We start from the raw sequence: 14,698 nt of genomic DNA on the forward strand, positions 1-14,698 counted from the left end.
CAGATCAAATGCGAGGCACAATAAACGTTCCTATGGACCGGGGTACAACCGAGTGTCGCTTATTTTTCCCCGATTATCGGGGTTCCGCTAGTGCGCTCTGACTTCCTACTGCGCACCAGCTGCGTCGGCACCCCCGGGAGCCTGTGGGAGAGACTCCCTGCCCAGCTCAGGCCTCTGAGTGACAATGTGCACTTCACAGGCCCTACGAAGCTTCAAGTTCCAGGAGCCCGATTCTGGGGCACATTTCTGTCAACATTCATTGAGCCTCAGCCTGGTGCCTACATCAAGGCCTGGGCTCTATGCAGCCAGCCTTGGCATTCTGCTTCTGGGGAATCATTTAATCTCTCGGAGCCTGTTGGCCGAGAAAAAGAAAAACGGGGATAATAATACCAGTTCCTAACTCCTAGCGCTGATTGGGAGATTAAAAGACATTTAAGGAAAGAGCCCGGCACTAACACTGAGCACTGAATAGGGGTTGGTGCTCCCTCTCCATCAGCAAATGTGTGAAGCTCCCCTGGTGCCACCCCCTGTGCTGGTGTGGAGATGAGCCCTCAGTGGAGGTGAGCCCACAGTGGAGCACTGCCAGCCGCTGTAGCCAGAGGATGTCAGATAATCCTTTACTGCGATCTCACTAGGAGCAAAAGACAGAGCCTCTGTCCTCCCCAACTGCCTGAAAATGGTAGATTCACCGGCCCACCCACCCTCCACAAAGCAAATGTGGCCTCGAGGATTCCAGAAACCCAGGTCTGAGCCCAGCCCTGCCTCTAACTTGGATCTTGAGCAACTTGGCTGCTGCTCTGGATTTCAGTTTCCTCTGAAACTGAGCAAAGTGAAGAAATTGGATCCGATTATCCTTCAGAGAATCATTCATCTCCCCCAAAAGCTTGTGGTCTCACACTTTTAGGGGAACCATTGCTGTGGAGACTACTTAGCTTATAGCCTAAGGGATGTAACCAAGGGTGGCTTTCTCCACTTCCACCCGCCCCCGGCACCCACACCTCCCCCCGCCCCAGCACCCCCGGCCCCCCACAGCGTACCTGGTAGCATCGGCACTCAAGGCAGGTGAAAATGCTTCTGAGGTCCTCACTCCTCATCTTGACTTGGGCCTAGGTCAGCTTTCAGAGGAGAAGCCCAGGGACAACTAGGCACGCTCTGCCACTGCTCCTCCTTCCCTTGGTCCTGTCCCTGATGTCACAACTGGGTAACTATGACAACCCACCATAGGGACAGCAACGTACCTCACAGAGAAGCCTAGCTGCCTCATTTCTGAAGTGAGACTAGGAGGAGAAGATGAATAATTCCCTGCAGTATCTAGCCTACCCTGTAATTGTCTCTAATCACAGGCAGAGCACAGACTTCGGGAAGAAACTGGACTTCGGCCATTACAAATCTCACAAGAATAGGATAGAGATAGGTATGTGGGCACTTTGGGTTGGACACTGCCATTAGGGGTTCAGGAAGGGTCTTAGAGATACCGACAGCAAATCAGACCGGCACATGGCTTTGAGGTGATGTGGCCTTATCTGCTGAGTTGGGTCAAAAGGACATTAGCATCAGTGACAAAATTTATCTTCCACCAGGGTCCATTTGATAAATATGCTCATTTAAATTCTTTTTTTCAATTCATTCTTTTTTTTTTCTTTATTGATTTCAGAGAGGAAGGGAGAGGGAGATAGAAATATCAATGATGAGAGAGAATCATTGATTGGTTGCCTCCTGCACACAACCCAGGTATGTGCCCTTGACTGGAATTGAACCTGGGACCCTTCAGTCCACAGGTCAACCCTTTATCCACTGAGCCAAATTTAGTTAGGGCTGAATTCTTTTTTTGAAATATGTTTTTATTGATTTTTCGAGAGAGAGAGAGAGAAACATCGATTGGCTGCCTCCTGCACACCCCGCACTGGGGATCGAGCTCGCAAGCTGGGCATGTGCTCTAACCAGGAATCAAACGGGTGACCTCTTGGTGCATGGGACGACACCCAACCCACTGAGCCACACTGGCCAGGCTCATTTAAATACTTTAAAGCCAAAGTAAGATAGGAAGAGAATAGGACTTCAGCCCTTGATAGACAAACTAGTCCTATTGGGAAAGGATGGGAGAGAAGCGCTTTCATGGAATTCAAAGGACATATGTCTCCATAAATGTTACTTATGACCATCCTGACCTGCTCAAAACTCTTCAAAGATGTCAGTTTGGGAAATTAAACTAAAACTCCTGAACTGGATTAAGGTCAGAATTCAAAATCGTAATGTTTATTAATCAGGGTCATTGTCTAGAACAGTGATGGCGAACCTTTTGAGCTCGACGTGTCAGCCATAGTAAAACAAAGACTTATATTTTTGATATTTATTTTATATATTTAAATGCCATTTAACAAAGAAAAATCAACCAAAAAAATGAGTTCGCATGTCACCTCTGACACGGGTGTCATAGGTTCGCCATCACTGGTCTAGAATGTGAGGTTTTCTGAGGCTGCGAAGAGGCCGCCTATGATATAAAACTGCTCTCTTTTATCCTCCAGTGAAACCTGCTGTTGATACCAAACCTCCAGTGACACGCACATATCACATTTTAAAGCTGGGAAAACTGCAGGTATGTGTTCTTGCCATCTGCACATGGACCTTTCTGAGTTTTATCTGTGTCCTAAAGGGGTCCAGTTCCCCAGAATCTTCTAAATACCCACCCAACCACAAGATTCGATGCTCCTTCTCCCCACACACATCACCCCTAGTCCCTTCAGCTCTGCTCCGTCTCCCCGGTGGGCCTCAGTCTGCCCTTTCCCACAATCCCAGAGGAGAGCGATGCCAAGCCACGTGTGCTGCAGCACAAGGTCGTGATGATGTCATCATGCAGGGGTGGGCTTTCTCACCAGGGTGAACAAAAGAGAATCAACAAAATTGAGCATGAAAACAAGCAACTGTGTCAGAAAATTGCGAATGCCCATCGCGGCCCTGCCAAGGTGGACTGCTGGAATGAGTACTTCTCCAAAAGGTAGTGTTTTTTCTCTTCGTGTCATTGTTCAGTTTCAGTGCAAGCTTCTCCCAAGTGGGAGGAATCCTGAGGGGACGTTATCTTGAGGAATAACCAAAGAGATGATGTGAAGGAGAACGAAAACTCCCCCAAATGGGGAACGTCCCCAGCATTAAAGAGCGTTTGTGTCAGCTAAGAGACTGATTTCAGAGTCTCGTTCCGAGTTTGTCACGGGAAAGCACTACAGACTTGTGTAAAAGTGGTGCCCATCGCTGGGACTATGACACAGCATCCTTAAGAATCAGTTCCACGAATATTTCCTGAGCTGCTATGTGCTCAGCACTGGGATCCAGAGACCAGATAAGATATCTATTTCCTAATCTCAAAGAACTCAGGTCTGATAGGGGCTACAGTCATGTAAATAACAATGCAGTGTGGTCAGGGCTACAAAAGTGTATGTAAGAGAAAGAAGAGAGTGTGTGTGGTATGTGTGTGTGTGTCTGTGTGTGTGTGTCTGTGTGACTGTGTGTCTGTGGTGTGTGTACGCGTGTGCGTGTGCGCGCGCCTTTCTGGGTCATTGTGTATCTGAAATTGACTTGGAAGCTGAGGGAAGTGAGATGAAACAAAACTTGTCACCGGCCATTTGAGATTTATCTATAGGCAAGACCTTCCCTCATCCTAGAAATCAGACATTCTCAATCCTTGCTTCACATGATCCCTTAAGGGCTTTTACAAAATGCCACTTTTTACAAGCTGCACCCGAGACCCATCACCTGGAATCTTCGTGAGCAGGAGGGCTGAGAACCGCGGATCTAAGCCGGCCAAGGCTATGCCCATTTCCCAGGGTGCAGCCTGGTTCAGGAGGCACGCGGGGCCTCCGGGCTCAGCGGGGACAGCTTGCTTCATTGCCCCCATTCCCAACCAGGAGGAGAATTTCATTTTTCACCAAGGTTCTGTGTTTTTTTCAGCTTAAACAGAGAAACAAGGAACCGGAACCTGGTGAGAATCACCATTGAAAACCAGGGCATCCTGAAGAGGCTCGATGATCGCAAACCAAACTATGACCACAGGTCGTCGGAGATGGACTGGCAGGCACGTGGGGGCTCTGGGATGTTCCTGGGGGTGCACAGAGTTTGTCTGTGTTCAGAGCAGAGTCCGTCTCAGGAGGGCCCATTAACCACTGAGGGCAAGATCATGAGAAATGATCGGTAAAAGAAAATAATTGGCAAAAGAAAAACCACCTAGAACCAACCATCCAGGAGCCCAGGACCTCTCCTTGGCAGCAAAGCCAGCACGCATGTTTCAGAAAGATATCCGGTAGCATCTCCCTTCATCCCTCAATTCATTCAGAAAGGCTGAATGTCCAAGCAAAGAGAATGGAGGGTATGCAGTCCAACACGGGGTTAACATGCTTTATTAGCAGTAACCCTTCAAGGCGGGGGAGAGGGTGGCACTGGCGGTATTTTTAAAACCTCCACTCCCTGACTTTAATCTGGAAGCTTTTTCTGGAAGCCACTCTGAAATATTGAATTTTGAAACTTCAACTTTAGAATTTAGAACTTCAACTTTCGCACCCGCGCCCTGGCTTTGACATAACCGTTCTGATTTTTTTTTTTCCTTCAAGAATTCAAGACGTTATATCAGAAATACAACAAAGTATCTTTTCTCCAAAGCTTAATAGGTATGTCTTACCCGGTTGCTCTTTACTATCCAACATGGTGATATTGAACACTTGATACCAAAGCCTTGAGAACTGTAGAGGGGCCCAGTGAAAGGGTGAATTTACTCTTCTGTAGTCTCTGTGGGTTACCCATTCAGAGACCTTCGAGCTCTGTCTCTGCTCTCTCTCCATTTAAGTCGGAAATGACTGTCTTTTGTCATCAGCTTTGAGGCTTTACATGTCTAAGGGGAAGTGATTTGTTCCAAGCAGATATAAACAGGAGGTCTCGTGGCTTTAATGTTGTGCCAAAGTTACATTACAGGTCCCTGTCACTGTTCAAAAGTATTGTTGTGCTGGCGTTTTGTATGATTGAACATTGTTAGTAACGACGAAGTTTGGTCCCCCGCTCCCCACCCCCACCCCGGGGAGAGGGATAAATGGACACTCGGGCTTTCCAAAGAATAATTCTGTATAATTGATGCTTCTCTCCCTCGCTTCTCCCCGAACACAAGGTTACTCCCCACAGAACAGACACAAGAGAAGGCCCTAGGATTTCTTAGCTGCTTGGAATCTCAAGACACTCCTAGATGGCTGAATGCTCAATCTTAGGGATGCTACAATAAAGCTTGAAACACAAACTGAGTAAGTTACATTTAAGGTACCCAATGGCTTTAAGTCCCATCCCAAAATGGAGACAGAATGGGGCAGGCGGAAGAAAAGAGGCAACAAGCATTTTTATTTGGGGCTATGAAAAGAAGTTTTAATGAGAGAGAAGGAGAGAGAACTTTTTAAGATATAAACCATCATCACCATTCTGGGGGAAGAAAAGGTGGGGTGAGATGATCCAGCCACAGGTTCAGCTCCTTCAAAATGGAAAACAGCGTCGAGCCGGTTTGGCTCAGTGGATAGAGCGTCGGCCTGCGGACTGAAGGGTCCCAGGTTTGATTCCGGTCAAGGGCATGTACCTGGGTTGCGGGCACATCCCCAGTGGGGGGTGTGCAGGAGGCAGCTGATCGATCTCATCGATGTTTCTAACTCTCTATCCCTCTCCCTTCTTCTCTGTAAAAAAAATCAATAAAATATATATTTTTTTAAAAATGGAAAACAGAAGCACACCAGGAAATTAGGGTCCAGACAACACAGAGAACGTATGCCGTTAGTTCCCTGTGAATATGCGGAATTGGGAAAAAATGCCCGTCGACTTCCCACGTACCGTGTCCATTTATAAGAAGCAGCAACCGTGAAAATATGAAAAATATATTAAACCATATGGCAAGACCACACTGAGTGGCTTCTCTGACTGGTCATGTTGGTGCTGAGCCTGGCTTATTTTGAGAGACAGTAAATCTATAATATTCTTATCATAAGGAAACTTCTTTATTTTAAAATAGATTCACAGGAAGTTGCAGATAAATGTACAGGGTAGAAGTGGAGGGGGGCTGGAGGACTCCTCCTGCACCCTTCACTCAGCTTCCTCCAGTGTCAGCTTCTTGTGTAACTATAGTACAACCAAACCAGGAAATGGGCATTGGTACAATCCGTAGAGCATATATACAGTTCTCCAGTCACACATGCACTCATTTATGCGTGTACAGCTCTATGCAATTTTATTGAATGTGTACCTTTGTGCAACTACAACCACATTCAAGGTAGTTAACTGTACCGTTATCAAAAGACTCTATTGTCTTTTAGCCACCCTCTTCCTCCCATTCTGAACCCCTGGCAATCACCAATTTGCTTTTCACCTCTATCATTATGTTATCTCATGACTGTCACATCAGTGGGATCATGCAGTGTGTACCCATTCTTTTGAGATTGGCTTTTTCCGCTCCATGTAATTTCCTTGAGGTTCATCCAAGTTGTGTGTACCATTAGTTCACTCCTTTTTATCGTTGATTAATATTCCATGATATGGATGTACCCACTGAAGGACATTGGGTAGTTTTTAGGTTTTTTTTTTACTGTGATGAATAAAACTATTATGAACATTTGTACACAATGTTTCTGCAAGAAAATAAGTTTGATATCTCTGGGATAAATATCCAAGAGTGCTGGGCTGCATGTTAGTCCATTTAAAAAGGAACGACAGCCCTGGCCAGTGTTGCTCAGTGGTTCGAATGTTGTCCCATGCACCGAAGAGTTGCAGGTGCGATTCCCAGTCAAGGACATGTACCTGGGTGGTAGGTTCACACCCCACCACTTGTTCAGGGCACGGGCGTGCAGGAGGCAACCAGTTGATGTGTGTCTCTCACATCAAAATTTTTTTTTCTCTCTCTCTTCCCTCCCTTCCACTCTCTCTGAAAAAAGCAATGGGAAAAATATCCTCAGGTGAGGGTTAAAAAATAATAAAATAAGTAAATAAATAAATATAAAGGAACTACAAAACAATTTCCAGAGTAGTATATACCATTTTACATTTCCACCAGCAATGGAAGAGTGCTCCAGTTTTCCACATCCTCACCAGCATTTGATATTATCACCATTTTTATTTTAGTCCTTCTAATGTGCGTGTAGTGACATCTCATGTGGTTTTAACTTGCATAACTCTAATTAATTAAGTTAAACATCTTTCATGTGCTTATTCGCCATCTGTCTGTCCTCTTTGGGGAAATGTCTGTGCATATCTTTTGCCAATTTTCTAATTGGATTGTTCTTTTTTGAAATATTAAATTTTGAAAGTTCTTTGTATATTCTAGATACAAGCCCTGATTTGGATATGTGATTTGCAAAATATTTTCTCCCCATCTGTAATTTGTCTTTTTGTCACCTTCACGGAGTCTTTCACAGAGCTAAGTATTTTAATTTTGATGATGTCCAGTTTACCAAGGGTGAAAGTATTCTGTATCATGACCGTATCACTGTCAATATCCTGTTTGTGTTATAGTTTTTGCATGTGGGAAAGTGGGTAAGGGGTACACGGGATCTATCTGTATTGCTTATCACATACATGTAAATCTACAGTTATCTCAACATGACAAGTTTAAAGAAGACATATGTCCAAATATAAATTCCTTATTGAACTGGTTCCAGTTCATCTCTGTTGGAGGAACCACCACCAGTCTAGCCATTCGGGTGAGAAGCCTGGTGGCCATCCTTCACTTCACTCCTCCTTTCATCCCTTCCCCCTCCCTACATATTTTCAAGCTACCAGTCCCACTTCTCAGTCTCTGTGTGTATTACTGCTCATATTCAGGAGCTTGTGATTTACAACTGTATTAGTGATGCAAAAATATGTCCCTCGCACTTTCTAATTTGACACCTTCTGTCACTTGCCATTCCTTCCAGAATGAGCCATACTTTTCAACATGGCATGCTAAGTATGTTAATATGCCCCCCAACCTGTGATTCTGTCCCTTCTGTCTCTGCAGCCTCCATCAATTAAAATTCTTAGTTTCAAGCAACAGAGACTGACTTTGTCTGATTTAAGTAGTGAAATCATTTATTAAAAGAATATGAATTAACAATACTCGATAAAAAAAAAAAACTGCAGAACCAAGCTCCAAGCTGCACATCAAGGAACAACACCCCAAATCTTGCTGTAGAACTGGTCTGTGGGTGCTACAGCCCTGCCACACTAGAACTCGATCTTGCTGACCGGCAACTACTGTGTCTGAAAAGTCTCCATTGTCTCTGCCATGTTGTGTCACTAGCTCCCAATTCCAAGTCAGTAAAGGTATGTCTGATGGGTGTAACTCAGATCATATGTCCATTCCTTAGCTGCAAGGGAGGCTGGGAAAATGAGTAACTGACCTTTCCCACATCTGGACACAGGTTCTGTTTCTCACCAGAATTCATCAGATAGGAAATTTCCCCAAATTAGAATGAGGCTCAAAGGGCAGGACAAAGTAGAGTAAGAAATGGATCCATAATAACTCTACCAGACAGAACATGCCTCTTGGTTCCGAACTGTATGATTCAAGAATGGGCTTTGTACATATGCTGGTTTTTAGTTAATAAACACATTGACAAGTGCTATCATTTTTTTGGATTCATGATCCTGTGTTTGGTGGCATAAATGATGTGATAAGTGGGTGCAAAATTTTGATGGGCCACATGTCTTAAAACATGCATAATTATTTGAAACTACAATGGTACATACAAACATGATCAACTAATGTTTAGCATAGCTGAGCACTGCCTGTGACAGACAAATGGTTGTAACTGTCTAAACCCATCTCCTGCAGGGAGTGGAGTGGGTGGCAGAGGAGGTTATAAATCACTGGATCATAGATGGCAAACAGGATTGACTCACTGGCTAATTCTGCTCAATTGATACCAGATATTGTGTCCAGAAAGATAGGAAAGCAGTGCCTAGATTCAGCAGGAGAGAGCTGTGATCAATTAGTAATGTCTGCCATGAGTGCAAGAATGGGTGATTGCAGCACATATGCCCCATCCATTTAACATCCCTGACCTAGAATAATCCTCTAGAGCTTACGAGTTCTCTGGCTGTAGACACAGGCAGAGAATTTATCTGAGTTTGAAAGCCCAAGGTGGGGGGGAAAAGGATACATCTTGAGGAGTATGTCATAAAGAAATTTATTGGTGTGGAGGCCCAGACTGATGGACTTGTGTGAAGTTTTTGCCCAGGAGCTCAGAATGTATAAATTAATAGCTCGAATGGGAGTTGGAGTCGCATTCACACATGTTCCACCAATATATATGTGTAAACAGATGCATTTTTTTCAACACCACTCTTCTGCTTTTCACAAACAGGAGAATCACTTTATAAATGGGACCTCTGCCTCCAGGGCCCTATTCCTTCTAGTCTCACAGACAGCAAACAGCTGTAGGCACAGCTTGTCTTGGGGCGGGGCGGGGGGAGAAAGCTGGAAAGCTACTTTGATAGGGAAATAAAGCAGGCATCATGTTTCAATGCTTTGCTTCATCATGTACATAGAGAATTATTACCATTTCCTCTGATAATTATATAAAAATATTGAGAAGAAGAAAATGGCTGCAGAATAGTATGAAATTACAACAAAAAAATAGTCATCTGGTGCTCAACCCCTGTGTTCCTCCTCTGGAGAAAAAGCATCCGGGTGGGAGGAAGCAAGATGGCGGCGATATAGGCAGACGCGTCCCAGGTCTTGTCCCGGAGCAAACGGAGTAAGCAGCTGAAACTAATAACACCCACCCCGAATTGGCAAATTTACTCAGCTGGTGAGACGGCTTGCAGCCTGGAAGGGCAGACCTCCCCTGGAAAGGTTAAAAACCAGGGATCTGGGCAGGAAAGTTTGCCAGACCTGAGCCCAGAGGGTCGGAGGGAGACCGCATGGCAGACAGCCGCGTCTCTTGGGACAGACACAGACCCTGACCAGGGTAAGGAGTTCCGCGGGTTTGCTGGCGCCAGGAGATTTGAGATTTGGATTTTGTGATTGCGGAGAACTGAGACTAAAGGGGGCATCCTGAGGAACTGATCAGACCATGCAGTGCCCATAAGAGAGGAGCGTTTCCCAGACCATGCAGTGCTGGTAAGAGGAGCGTTTCCCAGACCGGTAAGAGAGGAGCGTTTCCGCGGCCGGCCGGCGTTTGTCTGTTTCTTTGTTTTCACTGAACCCTGCTCATAGGACAGTTCGGATACAGACACTCACCTGTGCTGAAGAGAGGGTGAAGGTGCAGACGAGGGGAATCTGGGGAGAGGCTGAGGAAAGAGGGGGAGCCGGAGGAGGTGGCAGCGAATTGAGTGCTGAGACACCCCTGGGCCCAGGACTGGGGCAGCCATTCCTCCAGAGGGTGGAACTCCTCCCCCCAGCCCCCCAGGCAAGGAGCACAGCCACACCCAGATTCCACCCTGTATGAGATAAAGGACTAAAACAAGCTGATTAGTCCCTGGGAGTTACCAGGGTCTGGCCTATAGAGGGATTTTCAGTCCCACCAACAACACAGAGCAGGGTAAGGATTAAAAAAGGATAGAGAAGCTGTATAGCCTCAGAGGCCAACCCAAAAACACTGCCACCCAGAGGTTGAGCCACAAACTGACTCTTAGGGGAATACAAATTAAGGCAGACTGGATCACAAATACGGCCTGCTTTAAAATCAGGACTGTGATTTACAACACGGAGGAACAGTGTAATGCAGGCAAACTCAACACTCTCCTAAATACCTGGCAGGACTAAGGCGAACCAGGCTGAAGAGTAGAAGAACCGAAAGACCATCACTACTGCAAATTTTTTCTTTTTCTTTTTCTTTTTAATTTTTTCACCTTTTTACTAAGAAACCAATTTTTTTTTTCTCTTTTTCTTCTTTTTCCATCACCTGATTTTACCCTTTCAATTACCACATTTTTATTTTTAACCAGTATTATTACTCCTACCATTTTACCATTTTTTAAAGTGCCATTTTATTTTCTCTTTATTTTCTTTTGGGATTAGTGTTCTCCATTCTATTTTCATCGTTCCTTTAGCATTAATTTTCCCTATCTCAATTCCACCTCTTTGCTAAAACCCTCTTCCTTACTTTTCCCCTTTTGGTGTCCTGTTTCTCTTACCCTATTCCTGCTCCAGACTTTCCCAATTCCCTCTTTTTACCCCCTGTCTAATTCCACCCTACTTATATATCCTATTTCCAATCTACTGCTCTAAATCCTTATACACCTATTCTTTATCCTTCTTCACTTTCCAACCATTTTTTTTCTCTCTTATCTTTCTATTGTTTTCTTGATTGTTGAATATATTGGGCTTTTTTTTTTTTTTTTTTTTTTTTTTTTTTTTTTTAAATTTGTTTGTTTGTTTTGTTCTGTGTTTTTTCTTCTTTTTTAGGACTGGTTGTGAGGTTGTTTTTCTTTTTCTTTTTCTTTTTCTTTTTTTTTTCTGCTGGTTTTTCCCTTCCCTCCCCCACCCCACCCCAGTTATTTTTGTGCTTCTGTTTTCCCTTACCCCTCTGGATATTATTGGTGGTTTGTAGTTTGCATTCATCTCCAGGGATCTGTTGCTGGAATTTGTTGAGATTAGTGGCAGTTCTATTGGAGTTTGCTCCTCATACGGGGAGTCTCTTCCCCACTTCTACTTCATTCTCTTTTTTCGCTCTCTTTTTTTCCCCCCTCTTTTTTCCCAATTCTATTTTTGCACTCCTTTTTTGTTTGTTTTTTTCTTATTTTTCTTTTCTGTTCTCTCTTTTATCTTCTTCTCTTCTTTCTCCCTTATCCCCTAATTCTCTTAATTCGGGTGGTCACCTTTATTTGGAGTTATTAATATTGTGAATATACTTGTGTTCAGTGCCTGGTACGTTGTGCCTTGCTCTGTTGTATTTTGTGCCTTTAAATCAACGCAGCAGATCCAAGCAACAGCAGCCCCCTGATCACCGCAGCCTCCTGATCACCACAGCCTCCTGATCACCACACCCTCTGTCTGTGGAACAGCAACTGTACGTGAAGCCTCCCCCCACCAGCCAGAAGAGCCAACACAGCTGTGAACAACACCCACCAGAGGAGCTGCTGCCAACTGGAAAGCAGCTGCTACCGCAACCGTCTGAGCAGCAACCACAACCCAAGGAGCCCCTGCCACCCAGGGAGCAGCCACTGAACACCTCAACATCTACATATGTCAGCGAGATCAAACATGGGTAGGCAAAGAAACCCCCAAAGGAAAGAAAAGGAGGACTCGCCAGAAAAGCAGCTAAGTGAGACAGAGATATGCAACATGACGGAAAAAGAATTCAGAATAAGGTTCCTAGAGTACATGCACCACATGTTCAAGAAGCAAGAAGAAACAGATGAAAAACTCAACTACTTATGCAAGAAGCTAGAAGAAACAGATGAAAAAATCAACAACTTAAGTAAGTCCCAAGAAGAAATGAAGAGTGACATAGCTTCAATAAAAAACTCCATCGAAAGTATCAACAGTAGACTGGGAGAAGCGGAGGACCGAATTAGTGAATTAGAAGACAAGGAAGCAAAACACACTCAAACTGTACGGCAAATGGAGAAAAAAATTAAAAGACAGGAGGAGAGCCTAAGGGAGCTTTGGGACAACATGAAACAAAACAACATACGAATAATAGGGGTGCCAGAACAACAGAAAGATGAACATGGATTAGAAAACCTATTCGAAGAAATAATATCAGAAAACTTCCCTGAGGTGGGGAAGAAAAAAGTCACACAAGCCCAGAGAGTCCCAAACAAGGTGAACCCGAAAAGACCCACACCAAGACACATCATAATTACCATGGCAAATGTTCAGGATAAAGAGAGAATCTTACAGGCTGCAAGAGAGAGACGGAAAGTAACATACAAGGGATCTCCCATTAGATTATCAAATGATTTCTCAACAGAAACACATCAGGCCAGAAAAGAATGGACGGAAATCTACAAAGTGATGCAAAGCAAAGGACTGAATCCAAGAATACTCTATCCAGCAAGGCTATCATTCAAAATTGAAGGGGAAATAAGAAGCTTCACAGACAAAAAAGGGCTAAGGGAGTTTATCACCACCAAGCCAGCCATGCAAGAAATGCTAAAGGGACTGGTGTAAAAAGAAGAAATATCAAGCTCAGAAAGAAAACAGCCACACACACACACACAAAAAGAAATGGCTACAAACAAATACCTTTCAATAATAACTTTAAATGTAAATGGACTAAATGCTCCAACCAAAAGACATCGAGTGGCTGAATGGATAAAAAAACATGACCCATACATCTGCTGTCTACAAGAGACCCACCTCATTAGAAGGGACTCACACAGACTGAAAGTGAAGGGATGGAAAAATATCTTTCACGCAAATGGAAAGGAAAAGAAAGCTGGGGTAGCAATACTTATATCTGACAAAGTACATCTCAAAGTGAAGGCCATAACCAGAGATAAGGAAGGCCACTTCATAATACTAAAGGGATCAATACAACAAGAAGATATAACCCTGGTAAACATATATGCACCCAATGCAGGAGCACCCACATACATAAGAAAACTTCTGGAAGATATCAGGGGAGAGATCGACAACAATACAATCATAGTAGGGGACTTTAATACACCACTGACATCACTGGATAAATCCGCTAGACAAAAACTCAGCAAAGAAACAGCAATCCTAAATGACTCACTAGATCAGATGGACTTAATTGACATCTTCAGAACACTTCACCCCACAGCTGCGGAATATACATTCCTCTCAGGTGCTCATGGGACATATTCAAAAATAGACCACATATTGGGTCACAAGCAAAGTCTCCACAAATTCAAGAAGATTGAAATCATAAAAAGCTTCTTCACAGACCACGATGGCATAATGTTAGAAATAAACTACAATAAAAACAACCCAAAATACTCAAACACTTGGAAGCTGAATAGCATGTTATTAAATATTGATTGGGTTACCGATGACATCAAAGAAGAAATTAAAAACATCCTGGACACTAATGACAATGAAAACACAACAATCCAAAACCTCTGGGACACAATGAAAGCAGTCCTGAGAGGGAAGTTTATAGCTCTACAGGCCTATCTCAAAAAACAAGAAAAAATGGTAGTCAATCATCTAACTCTACAACTCAAAGAATTAGAAAGAGAGCAACAAGAAAACCCCAGAGTGAGCAGAAGGAAGGAGATAATAAAGATTAGAGCAGAAATCAATGAAATAGAGACCAAAAAAACAATACAGAAAATCAATGAAACCAAGAGCTGGTTCTTTGAAAGGATAAACAAGATTGACAAACCCCTAGCCAGGCTCACCAAGAAGCAAAGAGAGAGGTCCCAAATAAACCAAATCAGAAATGATAGAGGCGAAATAACAACAGACCCCACAGAAATACAAATGATTGTTAAACAATACTACGAGCAACTCTACTCCAACAAACTGGACAACCTGGAGGAAATGGACAAATTCCTAGAAAAATACAACATTCCAAAACTCAATCAGGAAGAATCTAAAAACCTCAATAGGCCAATAACTATGGAAGAAATTGAAGCAGTCATCAGAAAGCTTCCAGCAAACAAAAGCCCAGGGCCAGACGGCTTCACAGGGGAGTTCTACCAAACATTCAAGGAAGAACTAAAACCTACCCTCCTCAGACTACTACAAAAAATTCAAGAGGAAGGAACGCTTCCAAGCTCATTCTATGAAGCCAGC

General features: G+C 43.8%; 1 protein-coding gene across 1 annotated transcript; it reads left to right on the top strand.

Annotated features, from left to right (window-relative positions):
• The first annotated feature begins 1,290 nt into the window (after positions 1–1,290).
• Positions 1,291–5,243, top strand: CFAP97D1 (CFAP97 domain containing 1). The gene is made up of 5 exons (XM_070395104.1): positions 1,291–1,414; positions 2,526–2,596; positions 2,877–2,995; positions 4,599–4,655; positions 5,147–5,243. The coding sequence occupies exons 1-5, from the start codon at positions 1,291–1,293 to the stop codon at positions 5,241–5,243; spliced, it is 468 nt and encodes a 155-aa protein (XP_070251205.1).
• Positions 5,244–14,698: the final 9,455 nt, after the last annotated feature.

This window comes from Myotis yumanensis, unplaced genomic scaffold (genome assembly GCF_028538775.1).
Source record: "Myotis yumanensis isolate MYYU_CA2020_CCGP unplaced genomic scaffold, mMyoYum1.0.hap1 SCAF_16, whole genome shotgun sequence".
Taxonomy (NCBI): Eukaryota; Metazoa; Chordata; class Mammalia; order Chiroptera; family Vespertilionidae; genus Myotis; species Myotis yumanensis.

Bases quoted from the DNA above. Each gene is read 5' to 3' on its own strand.
- CFAP97D1 (XM_070395104.1), top strand. From the start codon at position 1,291: ATGAATAATTCCCTGCAGTATCTAGCCTACCCTGTAATTGTCTCTAAT. The intron at 1,415-2,525 runs GTATGTGGGCAC...TTTATCCTCCAG, and splicing joins CAAGAATAGGATAGAGATAG to TGAAACCTGCTGTTGATACC. The intron at 2,597-2,876 runs GTATGTGTTCTT...CTTTCTCACCAG, and splicing joins TAAAGCTGGGAAAACTGCAG to GGTGAACAAAAGAGAATCAA.